The sequence below is a fragment of the Lepidochelys kempii genome, chromosome 3 (genome assembly GCF_965140285.1).
Source record: "Lepidochelys kempii isolate rLepKem1 chromosome 3, rLepKem1.hap1, whole genome shotgun sequence".
NCBI classification, from domain to species: domain Eukaryota; kingdom Metazoa; phylum Chordata; order Testudines; family Cheloniidae; genus Lepidochelys; species Lepidochelys kempii.
In genome coordinates, this window is record NC_136382.1 from 130787719 (window position 1) to 130807431 (window position 19713).

General features: G+C 43.1%; 2 protein-coding genes across 3 annotated transcripts in view; one reads left to right on the forward strand and one right to left on the reverse strand.

Annotated features, from left to right (window-relative positions):
• GNPAT (glyceronephosphate O-acyltransferase) overlaps positions 1–3769 on the reverse strand; it is a 39575-nt gene extending 35806 nt beyond the window's left edge. For both annotated transcript variants that reach the window (XM_073338018.2, XM_073338016.2), the window contains exon 1: positions 3310–3769. In XM_073338018.2, coding sequence (XP_073194119.1) covers positions 3310–3357 — 48 coding nt within the window. In that variant the 5' untranslated portion in view covers positions 3358–3769. The remainder of the gene's footprint in view (positions 1–3309) is intronic.
• FSAF1 (40S small subunit processome assembly factor 1) lies at positions 3502–18858 on the forward strand. The gene is given in 8 exon segments (XM_073338019.1): positions 3502–3549; positions 3551–3710; positions 4807–5159; positions 13019–13075; positions 13681–13776; positions 15076–15162; positions 17403–17455; positions 18457–18858. Coding segments are annotated over 8 exon segments (984 nt in total). The 3' UTR covers positions 18587–18858.
• Positions 18859–19713: the final 855 nt, after the last annotated feature.

Here is a 19713-nt window from a genome sequence, read left to right on the forward strand (position 1 = left end):
TTCTCCACACCATTCATGATTTTATAGACCAGTATCAGATCCTCCTCTTGTGATCTCTTTTCTAAGATGAACAGGCCCAGTCTTTTTAGCCTCTCCCCACACTGGAGCTGTTCCATCCCCCTAATCAGGAGGAAGGGAGGGTGCTATAAGGAGATTTCCTGGGCACTTCTTACAGTCCCTCAGATCATAGACACGGACTCCGTGGACTGGAGCACCCACAGGGAAAAATTAGTGGGTGCTCTGCACCCACCAGCAGCCAAGCTGCCCTCCCCCCCGCCCTACCCCCAAGCGTGCCGCATCCCCACTCCTCCGCCTACCTCCCAGCACTTCCCACTGCCAAACAGTTGTTTGGCGGCACTTAGGACTTTTCAGAAGGGGGGGGAGGAGTGGGGATGCAGCGCACGCAGGGGAGGAGGCGAAGAAGAGGCGGGGCAGGGGTGGGGACTTGGGGGAAGGGGGTGGAATGGGGGCAGGAAGGGGTCAGGGACTTTGGGAAAGGGGCGGAATGGGGGCGGTACAGGGGCAGGGCCAGGGCGGGCTTGAGCGCCCACCAGGAACAGTGGAAGTTGGCGCCTATGCCTCAGATATCACTGAGGAAATGTTCCTGAGAGGTAAGAGGAAAGCAGATGAGAAACCTCCATTTCAGTGGCAAGAAAACAGACAAAAGGGTGACTGCGAGAAATCTCATCAAAGGATTAGAAGTAAGAGGGAGGGACCCTGCAGTGGGTAAGAAGGGTAAAGAAGTCAAGGGGTCAACAACTGAGCTGAAAAAGGAAAGGGAGGACAGAGATGTTAAGTCTTGAACATGAATGGATTGGGAAAAACTGAAGGAGCAGGTGGCAGTGCAGAGCAAAGGAAGCGGATGGGCGATGCAGTAGTAATGAGAAGGAGCGATCCTTGGTGAAGCTGAAGTCAAGCAAGCGACTGTTTGGAAAAATGGAGATCCAGACCTGAAGATATAACAAGACGGTGAGGAGAGGAAGGAAGCTAAGGGGCGGACAGGATGTCAACTTGGAAGCTGAAGTTATTGAAGATGAGGGTGGAGGACTGCAACGATAAATCACTGCAGCATGAAGGGGAGAGCCTCTCTCTGTGCTGTGGAGCCCTACTGAATACAGTGGGACTCCACAAGGGCATATGAGTGTACAGATCAAGTTACAGTCATCACAGACTCAAGAAGCCATTCTGCTTTAAAATAGAGTTCCAATCTCCTTTCTAGATTCCACACATGCACACATCTTTCAGCTGTTCCTACATTTCTCAAACAAATTCCTGTTAGTCTGAAGTTCATGATTCTGTGTGTAGGAAGGAAGAGAAGAGATGGAGTAGATTTTTAAAAGGTTGAACAAATTTTGCTCAGTTATTTGAATGGAGAGCAGTTTATCCATATGTTCTAAATAAAAAAAATTGCATTAATTTAGGTCCCTCAAAAATTGGCTGATGCTAGAAATGTCAAACTGCACTTGTTTTGTGGAATCCTCACTAGGAAAGGAGGAACAAAAATCAAGTTTTACAACAAACAGTTCTACAGTAAAAAATGCTGAAGCTGGGAATTTTACACATGTTATTTGTGTAACTGAGCTAGAGAAGCAGGGCAGATTCCACAGTTAAAAGATATACTGCTTAACTGATCCACTTAGAACCACCCTAGTACTGCTATCCCACTAGACAGGCACAAGGTATCTAAAGCATTCTGGGCCTGATCCAAAGCCCAGTGAAATCAGAGTCTTTCAATGGGCATGAATCAAATTCTTTGACAACAAAGACATCTAATAAATTGGTTAGTCTCTAAGGTGCCACAAGTACTCCTTTTCTTTTTACAGATACAGGCTAACACGACTGCTACTCTGAATCTATCTTTAGTCTTGGTGCTTTCCCCCCCGCCCCCATTCTCCTTCAAACAGACAGGATTAAGTGCAAAAACTAGCATTATTGTAATATTAGATCTGAGAAGTCAAACACTCAAAAGTCAGGACATTACAAAAGCTAGAGTTGCAATCATAACATCTTGTACATATCACAATATTGATTAAACAAGTAATACTGTAGGTTTCCATTTAAAAAGGAGGTGTTTGTATATCTGCAATAGAAACCTTTTTGTTGGTGATAGGGAATTTAATTACTATTTCTTTCCAATTATATAATTTTTTTTTAAAGAATTCAGATGGAAAATAAGTCTCCTGTAAAGGGAAAGGAACTGAAATAAGTAGCCACCTTCAGATTTAGGAGCCTATAGAGATGTAGTTGATGACTTCTGGACAGAACCCACACAGAACCACAAATTTAGTGAATGTTAATTAACAGACATTGAGATGACAGTAAATTAGTGTTATTTATTGTCAGTTTAAACAGCAATCATACTTGCAAATCTCTCTCTTGTTTGAGCCTATTTTCTTCCATTACTAAGTAATTCCCACTAGTGTGTGGGAGGTGAGATTAGTTTATAACAACATACAGTCATCATCACACCAGCATCATGTCTTGTCGTTTATAAGGGTGCATTTATTACCTCATCCCAAGTGTTTTCCCCCTAGGCTATTAATTGTAAGATACTATAGTTACATTTTATGGGTTTTATTTGTACTAGACATTTCATATTCTGCCTGGGAAGCTGAAGCAAAAAGAAAAACCTACAGTGACTAAAAGGAACAGGGGGAAGATTTCAAACAATCCTGAATGAGAGTGTCAAACCAGAATGTGAAACACACAGCAACACCATCAGAACAGAAGGCAGCAAGTTACACGCAATAGTAAGATCCCTCGGGTGGGGCGGGAGAGAAAGAGAACGACTAATTTTCACCTTTCCTAGGGGGGACACCGAATGAAGAGTTTATAATACACAGCAAAATCCCTCCCGCTCCAGGACAGAGAGCGGCCCCAGCTCCCCACTCTGCTGCACCTGAGGGCTGGCGAATATGACCACGGTGGGTGCAACCACCCTCTACTAGAGGGGAACGGGCAGCGCACTGAGGGCTGGTAGCAGGCACAGCACCGCGGCTGAGCAGCCCCCCGGGAGCGCGGCCATTTCGCGGGGAATCGTTAGGGTTCGGAGTGAACGGCGGCGACAGGGGCCCCCTCGCCTGCGGTCTGCGCGGCGCCTCCGGAGCAGTCCTACTCGCCCCCAGAGTCCGGGGACCGGACCGGACTAGCCAGCCAGCCCCACCCCGCCAGGCGGCCCCGCAGCGCCCTCTTCCGCTCCCCAGGGGGAGGAGACCCGATACCCGCCCCCCAAGTGGCTGTCGGCGGCGGCGCTCCGGAGCCTGGTCGAGCCCAGACGCGTGGGGAAAGGGCCGCGCCCCCGGCACCTACCGAGTACATAGGAGCCCCGAGCCGGGAGCGTCCCGCCGCCGTCGCCATCCTGCCCGCGCTGCCGCCGGACTGAGCCCGCCCCGCCTTATCGGGCTCCGTCTCCACCTGGAGCGCCCATTCCCCCGCCCGCCTCGCTCTGCCTAGCGGGCGGCTCCGCGCGGGGGCGGGGAGAAGCGACCCGTGGGCGCCGCCATGTTGGATACGACGGCGGCCGCGTGCGGCCAAAGCCGCGCGTGCGTGCGCGCGCTCGTTCTTCCGCGCCGCGGGCGGGTCGGGGGAGATCGTGGCCCCGGGGATGAAGCGGCGCCCGGGCAGGTGCCCGCAGCAGGAGGAAGAGGAAGTGGCGGCGGCGGCGCGCTGCTGTCTGCTGGACGCGGTGCTCGGCTCCCTGTATGATCTCGGTGGGTGAGAGCGGGAGCCGGGCGTGTAGGGCCGGGCGCTACAGTCCCTGAGGCAGGGCTCGGGGCGGCTCGCTCCAGGGGCCCCTCGCAGGCACTGTGCCCCCGGTGGAAGGGTGCAGGGCAGCTCCTGCGGTTCCAGTGAGCCCAGGAAGTTTGTCCGTAAGCCCTTCATCCCCCTTCCCCTAGAGACCCTCGAGGCCCCGTAGGCTTCCCTCGAGCAGTGCTAAGGTAGCAATCGATTCCTCCCCGGATCAGGAGCTCGGTCTCTCCTTTGGCTGTAAATTTCATGGGCTCCTCAAAACAGCTCTGTTACCTCCTTCCCTGCCCCGGTTATCTCTGCTTAGCATTTAGCCTTTACTAGGCTAGCAGTCTTTTACTATGTGCCTATCACGTGCCCATCATCACTGTGTGGTACATAGACACCCAGTGGTCCCTTGCGCGAGTAAACCTGCGTTGATCGGGGCTATACCGGTGGCTCTCAACCTTTCCAGACTACTGTACGCCTTCCACGGGTGTGATTTGTCTTGCGTACCCCAAGTATTGCATCACTTAAAAATTGCTTGCTTACAAAATCAGACATAAAAATACAAGTGTCACGGCACACTATTACTGAAAAATTGGTTTCAGAGTAGCAGCCATGTTAGTCTGTATTCACAGAAAGAAAAGGAGGACTTGTGGCACCTTAGAGACTAACCAATTTATTTGAGCATAAGCTGATGAAGTGAGCTGTAGCTTTTCTTTCTACTGAAAAATTGCTTACTTTTCCATTTTTACCATATAATTATAAATAAACTGGAATGTAAATATTGTACTTACATTTCAGTGTATAGTATATAGAGCAGTCTAAACAAGTCAAATTTTAGTTTGTACTGACTTCACTACTGCTTTTTATGTAGCCAGTTGTAAAACTAGGCAAATATCTAGATGAGTTTGATGTACCCCTAGAAGACCTATGCATACCCCTGGTAGAGAACCACTGGGCTATACAAAAGAGAGTGAAAGGTTGTGAGGGGAAAACAAACAAACACTACATGTCTTAAAGTCTGATTATTGGGTACCTGAGAAAGAAAGCTGAAATGTTTGTTTTGAAGCACAGGAGAAGAGCCGTTAGTTAAAAATGAAAAGAAAAAGATCCAGAAGAAAAATGTGGAGAGCAAGATGGGGTCAGAACCTTCCAGAACAGTAATGGAAGATAGAGCTGCGTGTCCTGATTCAGCAATACCAGGCAAAAGGAAAAGTGCTTCCAGTTTCTTTGAAAAACTGAAAAATGAGATGCATCATGACTCTGTTGATTCAAAACGATCAACCCCAGAAACCAGCGGTTCTAATGCTGTGTCCCCCGAACCTACGCAACAGGGAAAGACCACAGAGGTGGAAGTTGTGACATTTCATGGTCGGAATAAAAAGAAGAAACCTAAAGTGGAACTCACTCAGGACAGTGTTTCAAAGGTAATGAATGGGTCATTCATTCAGATCAAAGGAGGTGGGCCAGGGCTCCAAGGTGGTACAGAGTATTCTCTCTTTCATGTGATTGACTTGCTGATTCTTGTTCACATGCTCAGGGTTGAAGTGATTGCCATATGTAGAGTCAGGAAGGAATTTCCCCCCAGGTCAGATTGGCAATGACCTTGGGGGGGTTTCTCCTTCCTCTGCAGCATGAGGTCTGGGTCACTTGGCTCATCTGAGTACATCTCAGTTAATCAATTTCCTGCCATGTCAGGAGCCTCGGGCAGTGGTGCACCTCCGTAGCTCCTAGTCTCTCTGCCTGTCAGGTAATAGTTTAGTCTCCTGAGGAGTATAATACATAATATAATTTTTCTAATTTCAGTGGTTGGGTTGAGTGTGCGGATGCTGGGTGATGTTGGTGACTGTGATATACAAGAGATAAGAGTAGATGATCTGGTGGTCCCTTCTGGCCTTAAGTTGTACGACTTTCTGAAGTCTTGAAACGGCAGAGATTATGCTAGGCCAACCCCGCCCCTGGCAAACTCCATTGACATAAAACTAGATGAATTTGATGTTTTTTGTCATAAAAAATTGGCAGTATTTGTAGACTGTGTTTTGTCCATTATTTATATTATAATAACACAGTAGGCTAGCCTTTTTTCTTGCACATTGCTGACAGAGTGGTTACTTCTTAACATGCCACAAATTTGCTATTAGTTGCTGTAATACTTTATAAACACCTTTCCTTACAAATGTAAGATTTTCGTCCATATTTGCCTTGACATTCAAATATATAATGTAGTGATTTCAATTACCTCAGTTAAATCTATTAACTAAGGGTTGTTTGGATGGAAAGTGCATTAAGGATGAGATTTTCATAGCCATCTAGGAGACTAAAAGGGCAACAAAAATGATTAGGGGTATGGAACGGCTTCCATATGAGGAGAGATTAATAAGACTGGGACTTTTCAGCTTGGAAAAGAGATGACTAAGGGGAGGATATGATAGAGGTCTATAAAATCATGACTGCTGTGGAGAAAGTAAATAAGGAAGTGTTGTTTACTCCTCATAACACAAGAAGTAGGGGTCACCAAATGAAATTAATAGGCAGCAAGTTTAAAACAAACAAAAAGAAGTATTTTTTTCACACAACACACAGTAAACCTGTGGAACTCTTTGCCAGAGGATGTTGTGAAGGCCAAGAATATAACAGAGTTCAAAAAAGAACTAGAGAAGTTTATGGAGGATAGGTCCATCAGTGGCTGTTAACCAGGATGGGCAGGGATGGTGTTTCTCACCTCTGTTTGCCAGAATCTGGGAATGGGCGACAGGGGATGGATCCCTTGATGATTACCTGTTCTGTTCGTTTCCGCTGGGGCACCTGGCATTGGCCACTGTGGAAAGACAGGATACTGGGCTAGATGGACCTTTGGTCTGACCCAGTATGGCCGTTCTTATGTTTTTAAGTTCAATGTCTAGTTTTTGTTAAAGTTAAAAGGAACTGGACATCCAAACCCCTTAGATGGCTCTGAAAATACCACCATAGAAGTAAAAGGTATTATTATTAATTTGTTGTCTGTCTGGGCAATGAGCTTATTTTGTAATTTGCCACTGTGGATCATCAGACAGACACACACATGCTCTCTATGCCTTCACCAAGTGTGCTTTTAGTAGGGCTGCCAATTAATCGGAGTTAACTCACGCGATAAACTCAAAAAAATTAATCGCGATTAATCGAAGTTTTAATCGCACTGTTAAACAGTAGAATAAAGAATACCAATTGAAATTTATTAAATATTTTGGATGTTTTTCTACATTTTCATATATATTGTATTCTGTATTATAATTGAAATCAAAGTGTGTGTTATTTTTATTATAAATATTTGCACTGTAAAAATGATAAACAAAAGAAAGTATTTTTCAATTCACCTCATGCAAGTACTGTAGTGCAATCTCTTTATCATGGAAGTGCAACTTACAAATGTAGATTTTTGTTGTTACATAACTGCACTCAAAAACAAAACTATGTAAAACTTTAGAGCCTACAAGTCCATTCAGTCCTACTTGTTCAGCCAATCGCTAAGACAAACAAGTTTGTTTACATTTACAGGAGATAATGCTGCCCTCTTCTTATTTACAATGTCACCAGAAAGTGAGAACAGGCATTTGCATGGCACTTTTGTAGCCAGCATTGCAAGGTATTTATGTGTCAGATATGCTAAACATTCGTATGCCCCTTCATGCTTTGGCCACCATTCCAGAGGACATGCTTCCATGCTGCTGACGTTCGTTAAAAAAATAATGGGTTAATTAAATTTGTGACTGAACTCCTTGTGGGAGAATTGTATGTCCCCTGCTCTGTTTTACCTGCATTCTGCAATATATTTCATGTTATAGCAGTCTCGGATAATGACCCAGCACATGTTGTTCATTTTAAGAACACTTTCACTGCAGATTTGACAAAATGCAAAGAAGGTACCAATGTGAGATTTCTAAAGATAGCTACAGCACTCGACCCAAGGTTTAAGAATCTGATGTGCTTTCGAAAATCTGAGAGGGATTAGGTGTGGAGCATGCTTTCAGAAGTCTTAAAAGAGCAACATTCCGATGCAGAAATTACAGAACCTGAACCAACAAAAAAGAAAATCAGCTGTCTGCTGGTGGCCTCTGACTCAGATGATGAAAATGAACATGTGTCGGTCTGCACTGCTTTGGATTGTTATTGAGCAGAACCTGTCATCAGCATGGACGCATGTCTTCTGGAATGGTGGTTGAAGCATGAACAGACCTATGAATCTTTAGCATTTCTGGCATGTAAACATCTTGCGATGCTGTGCCATGAGAATGCCTGTTCTCAATTTCAGTTGACATTGTAAACAAGAAGCAGGCAGCATTATCTCCTGAAAATGTAAACAAACTTGCTTGTCTGAGTGATTGGCTGAACAAGAAGTAGGACTGAGTGGACTAAAATTTTACATTGTGTTATTTTTGAATGCAGTTTTTTTGTACATAATTCTACATTTGTAAGTTCAACTTTCATGATAAAGAGATTGAACTACAGTACTTTTATTAGGTGAATTGAAAAATACTATTTCTTGTTTTTACAGTGCAAATACTTGTAATCAAAAATAAATATACAGTGAGCACTGTACACTGTGTTCTGTATTGTAATTGAAATCAATATCTTGATTGAAAATGTAGAAAACACCCAAAAATAATTAAATAAATGGTATTCTATTATTGTTTAACAGTGCATTTAATCACGATTAATTTTTTTTAATCACTTGACAGCCCTAGTTTTTAGTTATACATGAAAAAATATGGTTACCTCTAAGGCCCCAGTTCTGCAAAGATTTATGCATGTGCTTAACTTTATGAATAGTTCCATCGATTTCAATGGGACAACTCATAGTAGTAAAGTTAAGCACGTGTGTTTGTAGGCTTGAGGTCCAATTTCCCAGTTTAAGGGAGATATTTAAACAGATTTATTCAAATTTATATTGCTGGTGGAATACTTCAGGCACTTTGCACAGACTAACAATATTTACAACAAAAATTTAAATAATAATCAGTGTATAGAACTTCCAATACTACAATAAAAACAAGCCTGCCAAGTGATAGATAAAACAATGAGTCATTCCCCTTGTATTCCCAGGCCCCTTATACAAATAGCATGAGTTAAGCTTTTATAAGGGACTTGTTCAATAGAAATATGTTTGTTGCTTCAGGTCAGAAGTAAAGCTTTGCATAGTCTTCAACAAGCAACAGCAAAGATGGGTCTAGTGTCCTAGAGACAAAAAAGACAAAAGTCTGCCTCTCAGACTCTATGTACACGTTTTGTGTTGTCACTGAGCCACCAGCTGCTCTGCTCTGATCTTGTGAGCTGGCATAGAAATGACATCCATAAGGATTCTTCCCTTTCTCTGGAATCACAGTCTTGTACAGTTAGTACTGTGTCTGCTCATATACAAGTTTGGAGAAGCAGATAGCTCAGGGAATTGGGGATGAGATAATGGAGCCTGTTAGGTGGTTGGCTCAAATCCAGACCTGGTCTGTAGTTGTTTGGTGGTCTCAGTCCATTTCTTAATGCTGTTGAGATCCCAAAAATCACCATCATAACTGGCTGTAACTGGCCCACTTGTTGACAGAGTGAGCAGACAAGGACTGACAGAGCCTGGCAGCTGAACTACCTCCCATGCCTAGAAGAGGTTCCCTTCAGTTATTAATTAGTTACAGAGTCTTGGGATAGCTGGGGAGGGATAGCTCAGTGGGGGTTTGAGCATTGGCCTGCTAAACCCAGGGTTATGAGTTCAATCCTTGAGGGGGTCATTTAGGGATCTGGGGCAAAAATTGGGGATTGATCCTGCTTTGAGCAAGGGGGTTGGACTAGATGATCTCCCTTCCAACCCTGATATTCTACGTCTATTTCAAAAGTAGTGTTTATTGCCGTAATCTCTAAGGTCCTGACGCTACAATGGGCTTCGCCTGGGTAGATCCCTGTGCCTCCACTGCCTGTAGGTCTGCTGAGGTGGAGCTCATTGTAGGATTTGGACCTTAGTCACGAACAGCTTGTGAGAGCTGCAAACCATACGATGGGTTCTGCTGTTCATCCCTCTGTTTCTAGGAATCTCTTTATGTTGTTTTTCTCCTCCCCAACACACTCTTCTCCCTCTTCTTCGTGTTTGTGGTTTTTGCTTATGGAAGGTTTTGGCAAATGGCATGTTACAGAGTGTTCTGGAAATTACAAGCAATCAGATGGTTGAGTTGGGATGTTTCATATCTGAATTTTGCCAAAGTTTAGAGGTATTTGGGTTTGATGTGTTGAGTTAACTTGATACATAGGGGAGCTGCAGCATGAAATTCAGGTTTGATACGAAAGGGGGTTGAATTCAGTGTTCTAGTGTAGATTGAGCTCTAGTTTGAATAGCTATATATGATGCTCCTACTTCCTCTGGGGAGAAGGTGGGAAGGAGAAAAATGCTTTTGCATTTAGACAGTAAAAGTTGAGTGGACGAAACAGTGAAATGGCCTGAATTTTCCAATCCAGTGTGCCACCATACTGCATCAGCCTGCTTAGGAGCTGGTTGTGTATTGGCCTAGAGAGTGCAGTTTGATGTGACTGCTCCCTGATTGCCAAACTCAAGAACTTTAAAAAAAATAAAAATAAAAAGACAAACTGAAATAACTCAATGAGATTTATTACCAATCTGAAATGCACAGAGAAACTTTCAGGGTCCCACAGGAATGCATTACACACCTTTGCAAGTAGTACTGTATCCTGAAAAGAGCAGAAATCTTACATGAAAATAGCCTGTGTAGAGACAGGTGGTGCCCTGTTCCCAATTTGTCAATTCGTGCTGCTTCATACCCTGCCATGACATCTCCTTCCTCCAGCAACTGAACCATCTCCGAGTTGTGGGATTTTTGATTAAGTCTAAAGAAAAGGAGTACTTGTGGCACCTTAGAGACTAACCAATTTATTAGAGCATGAGCTTTCGTGAGCTACAGCTTATGCTCTAATAAATTGGTTAGTCTCTAAGGTGCCACAAGTACTCCTTTTCTTTTTGCGAATACAGACTAACACGGCTGTTACTCTGAAACCTTGATTAAGTCTGCAACTGTAGAACCTCATGCAGCACAGCCTTGCGGTCACAGCTGAGGCATGTTGGCCAGGTGATGTGGAGAAGCTTGCATTGCTGCTGCGCCAGTTCTTTGGTTAAACCAAGTTATTCATTTTCCAGGACTGTCCACCCAAACTACTTTCACCAGCATGAACTTTACCTTTTGAGGGGAAAAAAAAAAATCACACCAAGCCAAGGAGACATAGGGCTCTGAAATGATCTAAGCGTTGGGTGCATGAGTTGTTTAGCAGAAAAGATGTAGTTTGTACTTTTCTCATTGTGGGCAACTGATAGTAGATTTCTTTATTTTTTTTAAATAGTGCTTTTATTGGCCTGCCATTGTTGACTGTGCTCCTGCATAAGATTTTTTTCTTGTATCCATCATTTAAGATGGCTATATACATTAATAGATTTGTTTCTGTAAACAACTATAAATTGAGCATTGTCCTGCAGATTACCACAAATTGTCAGGCAGATACTGGTACCACTGTTCCCTCGAGGAATACACAGATTTTCCATGACTGATGTACAGTTTGTTTTGACCACTCTGTGCGTCCCATATTTAATGTGCGAAATAAGTGATTTCAAGCTTATATCCTCTTCTTATTCTTTCTTGGTGACCTTATTACAAATTAGTAATAGAAGTACTGTTCTATCAATAAAATAAAAACCAGCAGGATCTTATTAAAGGGGATAAGACAAAATGTCACATTTATTGTGAATACAAAAAGAATCGTAGTAGGCAGTCAGTTATAGCTATAACATTTCATTCAGTTTCACATTCATTCACACATTCGTTCATACACACACACAGGTTCTGCAGCTGCTGTATAGTTACCATTCCTGAAAGTAGCTTGAGTTCGTGGCTTGGGTTCGTAGCTTGTGGCGGCTAACTGGCCAGGAAAGCCAGGCACAAGGAAGAGCTGGGTCTCTGTTGGGCATGCACCAATGCCCTTCCATGTTGGCAGCAGAATGCTACCTTTCAAAGTCTTCCATCTCACCCATCCTTTTTGTAGGCTTTAGTTTGAATCCAGAGTCTATAGGTCTTGCTAAAAGAAAAGAGAGTCTGTATTCGCAAAAAGAAAAGGAGTACTTGTGGCACAGCACCTAAGGTGCCACAAGTCCTCCTTTTCTTTTTGCGGATACAGAGTAACATGGCTGTTACTCTGAAACCTGTCATTTTGGTCTTGCTGTGTCACGCTGCCTCTGGGTCCGTTGCAGACATGACTTTCAGCCTAGGACCTGGCTTTGATGTTTCTTCAATTGTACTTTTGTTCTTTTTTCTTTTTTTTTGAGGGTGGACTCCTCTTACTTTGTCAGGGCTGTTTACACTTTATTTCATCAGGACAGGCTGGGGCTGGAGGCTGATTCCATCATCCATACATACCTCATTCAAACATCTAAACTAAACTAATAAGATTACAGCAGAATTTTTCAAAAATGAAGGTTGCAGCAAGCATTTACAAAATGGACTGAGCATTTTAAAATGGAGTTTGGAACAAGTTAAAATGGAGTTTGAGTTACAATATGGACAAGTGTAAGGAATGGCAAACAGTGAACAGAAGTTAGAATGCTGAAACAGTGTAAGTTTCAGCGATTTAAGCAGCAATTGGATTGAAAGTGAAACTTAATTAGCCAGTTATTGGGGTAATCGGTTTTACGAATGAATGTTGTTTCATTCATAAAACTTTGCTTATGAAGTTATATTAATAAAGTGAACAATTAAAAACAATTTCATTGATCAGTTCTACAGTATGTGAGGTAAAGATGTATTTTGCAGGCAGTATTTTTTTTTTCTTTCTGACAAACTGCAAATTAAATTTGAATTTTTAAAGCAAGTCTGCATTGCAGTTGTTATGCAGAATGTGGCCTGTATATTGTTGGAGTGAGTAATTGTGGAATACCAGTGTCCACACAAGATGAACAGAGTCTGCTTTTAAAATGGATTATTTTTCTTGTGTGACATTTGCAGGGGTAAAAGACTATCAAACAGAAATACACACACACAGGATAAAGAAATATGCATTTTTAGAGTCCATACTCTGGACACGATACAAAATTGTTCCATATAAAAGTCTAAAATGTTTATGTATTGTAACAGAGACACAAGAGGTTCCTGCTGAAAGGCTCTAAGCTCTTTCTAGCATTTTATTGCCATTCAAAAAACTCTCGCTATTGGCACACATTTTACATCGCGGCTAGTTGTCAGATTGAAATGGAAACACTTTCTTTTCTTTATAGACAAAGATGGCTATTCCAGAGAAAAATGTGGCTGGACAAGAATTTAACTTAGAAAAAGTAAGTTACTCTGGCTCATCTAATCATGATGGTTGCTTAGAGTGTGTGTGTGTGTGTGTGTGTGTGAGATTGGGAAAGTTAAAGTGGAGACCAATTTGGAATGTTCTTAGATAAATTTATCTTTTGCAAACAGAGCATTCCAGAATATATTGTTTGGTGCAGGCATGTCAGAGGACTGCTAGAGCTGTTGCATAGGGTATCCTTTGAAGATAGATGCATCACAGTTGTTCCATGTCCTCTTCTTTCTAACATATTTGTAGCCACTAATGAATGGTCACTGGCTCACTCTGTGTGAGCTTCTTATAGCTCCTCTCCCTCTATTTGTTCTTCAGTTATATTATTAAACTAAAGTAAAAATCTGTGTCTTTACTAATTCCCCCTCTGAATGTGTATCCAGAGACTGGGGTGAAAAAAAAATTAAATAGGTAATGATCGATGTTCCACAGTAGTACCAAATTTGATTAGTCTTATTTTATAACTATGTTGATTTGCCAAACATTTGTTAAGCATTCTCTGGAATGGATTTCCTTTGTGGTGTGCCGACCATTTTTTTGTGATAGCTCATACCTTTTCTGAAATGGTTTCAAATTTCTGTAACATTTTAGGCCCGTCTGGAAGTACACAGGTTTGGAATCACTGGATATGAAAAGAAAGAACAGCGGATATTGGAACAAGAACGTGCCATCATGCTGGGAGCCAAGGTATATAAAGATCATAGAATCATAGAATATCAGGGTTGGAAGGGACCTCAGGAGGTCATCTAGTCCAACCCCCTGTTCAAAGCAGGACCAATCCCCAATTAAATCATCCCAGCCAGGGCTTTGTCAAGCCTGACCTTAAAAACTTCTAAGGAAGGAGATTCTACCACCTCCCTAGGTAACTCATTCCAGTGTTTCACCACCCTCCTAGTGAAAAAGTTTTTCCTAATATCCAACCTAAACCTCCCCCACTGTAACTTGAGACCATTACTCCTTGTCCTGTCCTCTTCTACCACTGAGAATAGTCTAGAACCATCCTCTCTGGAACTACCTCTCAGGTAGTTGAAAGCAGCTATCAAATCCCCCCTCATTCTTCTCTTCTGCAGACTAAACAATCTCAGTTCCCTCAGCCTCTCCTCATAAGTCATGTGTTCCAGACCCCTAATTATTTCTGTTGCCCTTCGCTGGACTCTCTCCAATTTATCCACATCCTTCTTGTAGTGTGGGGCCCAAAACTGGACACAGTACTCCAGATGAGGCCTCACCAATGTCGAATAGAGGGGGACGATCACGTCCCTCGATCTGCTCGCTATGCCCCTACTTATACATCCCAAAATGCCATTGGCCTTCTTGGCAACAAGGGCACACTGCTGACTCATATCCAGCTTCTCGTCCACTGTCACCCTTAGGTCCTTTTCCGCAGAACTGCTGCCTAGCCAAGATGGTACAAAATGTTGGTTTTTGTCTCTTTCTAAAACGATTTTTTAAATCACACCCCTCCTTTTGTCTATGTTGGAAGAGTCTTTGGCTGACTGGAGAATTAGTAGGTGTATGACATCAGAAATACCCAGGAAGTGAAAATATGATTGAGAGGGAAAGTGATTTCTATTGAGGCCATTTGAAATTTAGTCTGTGAATTTTGTGCATGTTTTTAACCCTTACTGAACTTAGTTTTTCTCCCAGTGTTTCAGTTAAGGCCCTAGAGAGCTTTCCATCTACATTTCCGAGTGGTCCAAGAAACTACCACCAAAAAAGGAAAGAAAACAACAAGCAGAAAACCTTTTTCTTTTAGGGTTTGTTTGATTTTGGGGGTTCTTTTATTGGGGAGGAGAGTGTGGAAACCTTTCAGACTTTCTTAACAAGCCCCCTGTGTCCACTCCCCAAAAAGGACACACAACCTATTTATTCTGTTTCCCTTTGCAGTCGCTCATGGAAGCTGATTCTGTGTAGAAACATGTAGATTTTTAGAATATGTTTGAATCTTTCTTGCAATGATAGCTTTACTCATCTTTTTCACTGCAGCCTCCCAAAAAGGAATATTTGAACTACAAGATTTATCAACAGAAAATTAAAGAGAAGAAAACAGTGAAGAAAGAGGATCATAGTATGGTTTGTATGCAATGTTTCCTATAAAATAACAAGGCGCAGGTCGCAACTAGTCCAGTAGCTTAATGGGATAATGACCCAGATTTCATTACCAGTTCCAGTCTCTTATTACTTGGGCTGGTGCTCTACCTTGAAGATGGGAGGATATTGTTCCAGTCAGCCTCAACCCATTAGATCAGGGGTCGGCAACCTATGGCATGCATGCCAATTTTTAATGGCATGCTGCTGTCTGCCTATCCCAGCAGACAGCAGCCTGCCATTAAAAATCCTGCCCTGACCGGCCTGCTCTTCTCTGCCCCCTGCCCACTGCTCTCTCCTTGCAGGGCAGGCAAGCTTCCCCCTCCCCCCACCTCTTCCCCCAGCATGCTGGGTTCCTGCCCCTTCTTCTCCTCCTCCTCCTCCTCCTCCTCTCCCTCCCTCCCTGTGGCAGATCAGCTGACGGCCCTTGCTACGGAGGGGAGAGGGAAAAGCGGAGGGGAGAGGGAAAAGCGGAACCGCAGCGCACTCTTTGCTCTGGGGACCTTGGGGAAGTGGGTGGAATTAGCATATCTCCTCCAGCCCCCTGCTGTGAGCCGCTCAGGGCAGGGGGCTGGGAGCACCCCCACGACCCCAGCCCACCCCCCTGACCCCTGCACCCCCCCACACACCCTAGCCCTCTGCCCTGACTCCTGAATCCCCACCCCAACCCCAGCCCTGACTCCTGCACCCCCCACATCCCCACCCCGAGCACCAAACTGGAGCCCACACACTCTCCCTTCCTCCCTCCCTCCCCCCCCACCTGCACCCCTCGCACCAAATGGGAGCTGCCCAGGTAAGCGCTCCACACCCAAACCTCCTGCCCCAACCCTGAGACCCCTCCCTCATTCTAGCTCCTGGCCAGACCCTGCACCCCAACCCCCAGCCTGCTCCTTCCTCCCCAGCCCTGTTCTCAGCGCACTCCCGCCCTCATCTCAGTGCAGAGAGAGGAAGAGAACAGCTAGAACCAGGGAGAAGATAGGTACCTACTTTATGTGGACAGGGCCAGGACCCTAGCTGGCAAGAGCCCGCGGGCGGAACCCCAGACTGGCAGCGGGCTGAGCCGCTCAGCCCACTGCCGGTCTGGGGTCCTGGCTGCCGGCCCCTTGCCAGTCAGGGTCCCGGCCACAGGTGCTGCTCAGTCCACTGCCAACCTAGGTGAATGGAACCCCAAGCCGGCAGCGGGCTGAGCGGGCCAGCGCTGTAAGATCAGCATTTTAATTTAATTTTAAATGAAGCTTAAACATTTTGAAAACCTTGTTTACATACAACAACAGTTTAGTTATATAATATATAGACTTAGAGAGAGAGACCTTCTAAAAAACGTTAAAATGTATTATTGGCACGCAAAACCTTAAATTAAAGTGAATACATGAAGATTCGGCACACCACTTCTGAAAGGTTGCCGACCCCTGCGTTAGATTATACTGTGGTATTGATGATCTTCTACAGAGCGTCCCAGTCTATCAGAAGGACAGTAGCCGTTATATCTAGCCTCGAGAGAGGAGGATTCTAACAGGAATAGCGAGGCCATTCTATGGGACAGGGAGCATGTATCTCACCCCTCTCCCCCTACTCCTTTTCCCCCAAGGTTTTGTGGCAGGGTTGGGAGATCCTCTGAGGTTTTTAGCAAGCTTTACAGAGATTATATTTGTAAATTGCAAGAGGTGTGGGAGGACTTTCTGATAACTTAGTGGAGTGGCCGTTGATGCCGATCAAATCCTTTTCCTTGGTCTTTCCAAACTGCCTTATCCATTTGTGGAATTGTGAAACAGATCACCTTATTAGGAGGGGAGCCTAGAGCTCATTACTCCATTTATTCCCATGAGTTATTTGTTCTGATTCTAGCAGGGCTGTTCCCATCAGTGAGGATTGTTCACATGATTATGGAGGATGCAGACTTAGGATAATATGTTTCATTTAATTTCCTGCCCGCCAGCCCACCCTTGTTTAAATCAAGCCAGCAGTATCACTTTCACCTTTCAAAAGAAACAGAATTAACTTTAGTGGATTTTTACTGCATGTTGCCTAATTACATTTGGCCAGATCCTCAGCAGATGTAAATCTGCATAGCACCATCAAGGATCCAACCCATTATTTAAGCCACCCTGAAACAGTCCGCTCCCTAGACACACAATATGCAGGAGCCTTTATGTTCTGGACTGCTGTTCAGCCAGGAGCATCTGTTCGTTTTCCACTGAAATATTTATCTTTAAATCTGACATCAGGAATATAAATCTGATTCTATCAAGAAAAAGAAGAAAAAAGGTCAGGAGCAGAGGTGAGACAATTTAACTAAGTATTGATAGCAAACTTGCTTTTGCTTACGCTTTCCTGGTGAATTGCCTGTAAATAAAAATGCAGTCTTAGGCCAAAAGCTGTGCATATCAAAATGGAGTCTATTTTTTCATATACATTCTAGAAACTCCTCACTGCAAATCTTGTTTTGTGATCTTGTTTGTCTAACCTTTTAAACTTGCTAATTTAAGCATTCTCAATTAAACTGCCTTAATTCTGCCCTGACTTGTCAAAAGGTTTGGAAATAGTGGTTTGAGAGTAAGGTGAGGCACTTGATGTGAAATCTAGTGCCTTCTGCCCCATCTTACAAAACAGGGCATTGGTTTTGTCCCTGAGGAAGTGTTCTGCAGGATAAATTTTAAAAACCACATGACATGCTCTGAAGGTGTGATTGCATTTTTAATTACAATGTAGTTGGTTCACTGGAACGATTTCTGTATTTCTCTAAAAGCCTTTATGCTTTCTGATTTTATTTATCCAAATATCTGTGTATGGTTAAGCTAGTAAGTCAAAAATTAATCACATGCATAAGTGTTTGCAGGATTGGGCTATATATTTGTAAAACTTTTCAAAACATATTCATGGCATAACTAGGACCATAAAAATAAGGAAAAAGGCTACTTTTGACCTAAACTGAAATAATGTACTTCTAATATTTTTCTGATTTTTGTATATGTTGTTTTAGGGGTGGTTGATTTAAAGTTATAACTGACTTTAGGGAAGCGCTAACCTTCTAATTTTAATTTTGTTGTTTTTAAAATTTGTATCCTATTTTTGGAGTTTGTGTCCATTTAAAATTTGTGTTTATTTAATGTATTAGATGGTTTGGCCTGTAGCTAAGACTCTATATTAATAAACTTCAAACTACTACTATTGCATTATTATAGGTTATGAAACAGGTGTATTTTCACCTTAAATATAGCATTTTTTGCAAATGCTTTGGATGATGACTTTTCTTTATCCTCATTTTTTCTTTAAACCTAGGAAATCCAAAAAGAAAAAATCAGCAGCCAGTATTTTGCCAACAGGACAGGTTGGAAAATTTACAAATGGGACCTTGGTTCTTAGAGGTAGTGACCTAAAGAAAATTAAATCATCAAAAGCGGTTAAATGAAGTTGGTACACCACATCAAACCTGAAAATGAGCTAGAATTAATTTCTTAACTAAAAAATGTCTACATAGCCAATGTTTCTTCGTTGTATTTTAATACCTGTTGCAATACTTTGGGGTTTTTTGGTTTTTTTACCTCAACATCACCCAGTTTCCACTCTGGGGAGAACATAAAATGCATACATCATAAATTCTGAGTAAGAAAAAATAAGTTTTTTTTTTTCCCCCTAATGGCAAGTAACCTAATTAAACGATTATTTTCATTGGCTAACAAAGGTGTTGTACTTTATTAGTCTGAGAACTGTTCACTTTGCGAGCTGAAAATTACTTGGGTGTTGTCTCAATTGAAAAAGTGACTTATGTTTGGGATTTTTTTAACTGAAGAAAAAAAGTTTAGCTTTTTGTGAGTATGAGGACAGTGAGGAAATAGCCCACGCTTTCCTATTTAAAAATAAGATTCTTTGGATGTTTGCACTTTTTTTTTTAAACAGCTCTTGCACTGAAACACAATCATAGATGGGCAACTCAAGTTTAGCAGGGAGAATAACCCTCACTGTGGATTTCAGAGTAACAGCCGTGTTAGTCTGTATTCGCAAAAAGAAAAGGAGTACTTGTGGCACCTTAGAGACTAACCAATTTATTTGAGCATAAGCTTTCATGAGCTACAGCTCACTTCATCGGAGGCATACTGTGGAAACTGCAGAATGTCTTCACATCCGATGAAGTGAGCTGTAGCTCACGAAAGCTTATGCTCAAATAAATTGGTTAGTCTCTAAGGTGCCACAAGTACTCCTTTTCTCCTCACTGTGGAGTCCATGCTTCTGAATGTCCTGGTGGCAATTGGCAAGCAGTTGGCCCAGTAATGACAGTTCAGAAAGCACACTTCATACGTGCACAGCACCAGGGATGGATTAAGGCAATCTCGAACCATGTGGAAGCATGTCAGAGCTCTCCAGTGTGACTCTTCTCTTTCTGAAGCAGGAGCATCAGCATGGGATTCCCTTCTCCCCAGGAGTGACTGTAGCCAGACACCCAGCCCCCCCCCTCTCAGACCAGCATTGCTGGGAACACAAGGGAGCCAAAACAACAGGGCACTTAACATCAATTCCAGCACAGCCTTTGAAGTTGTG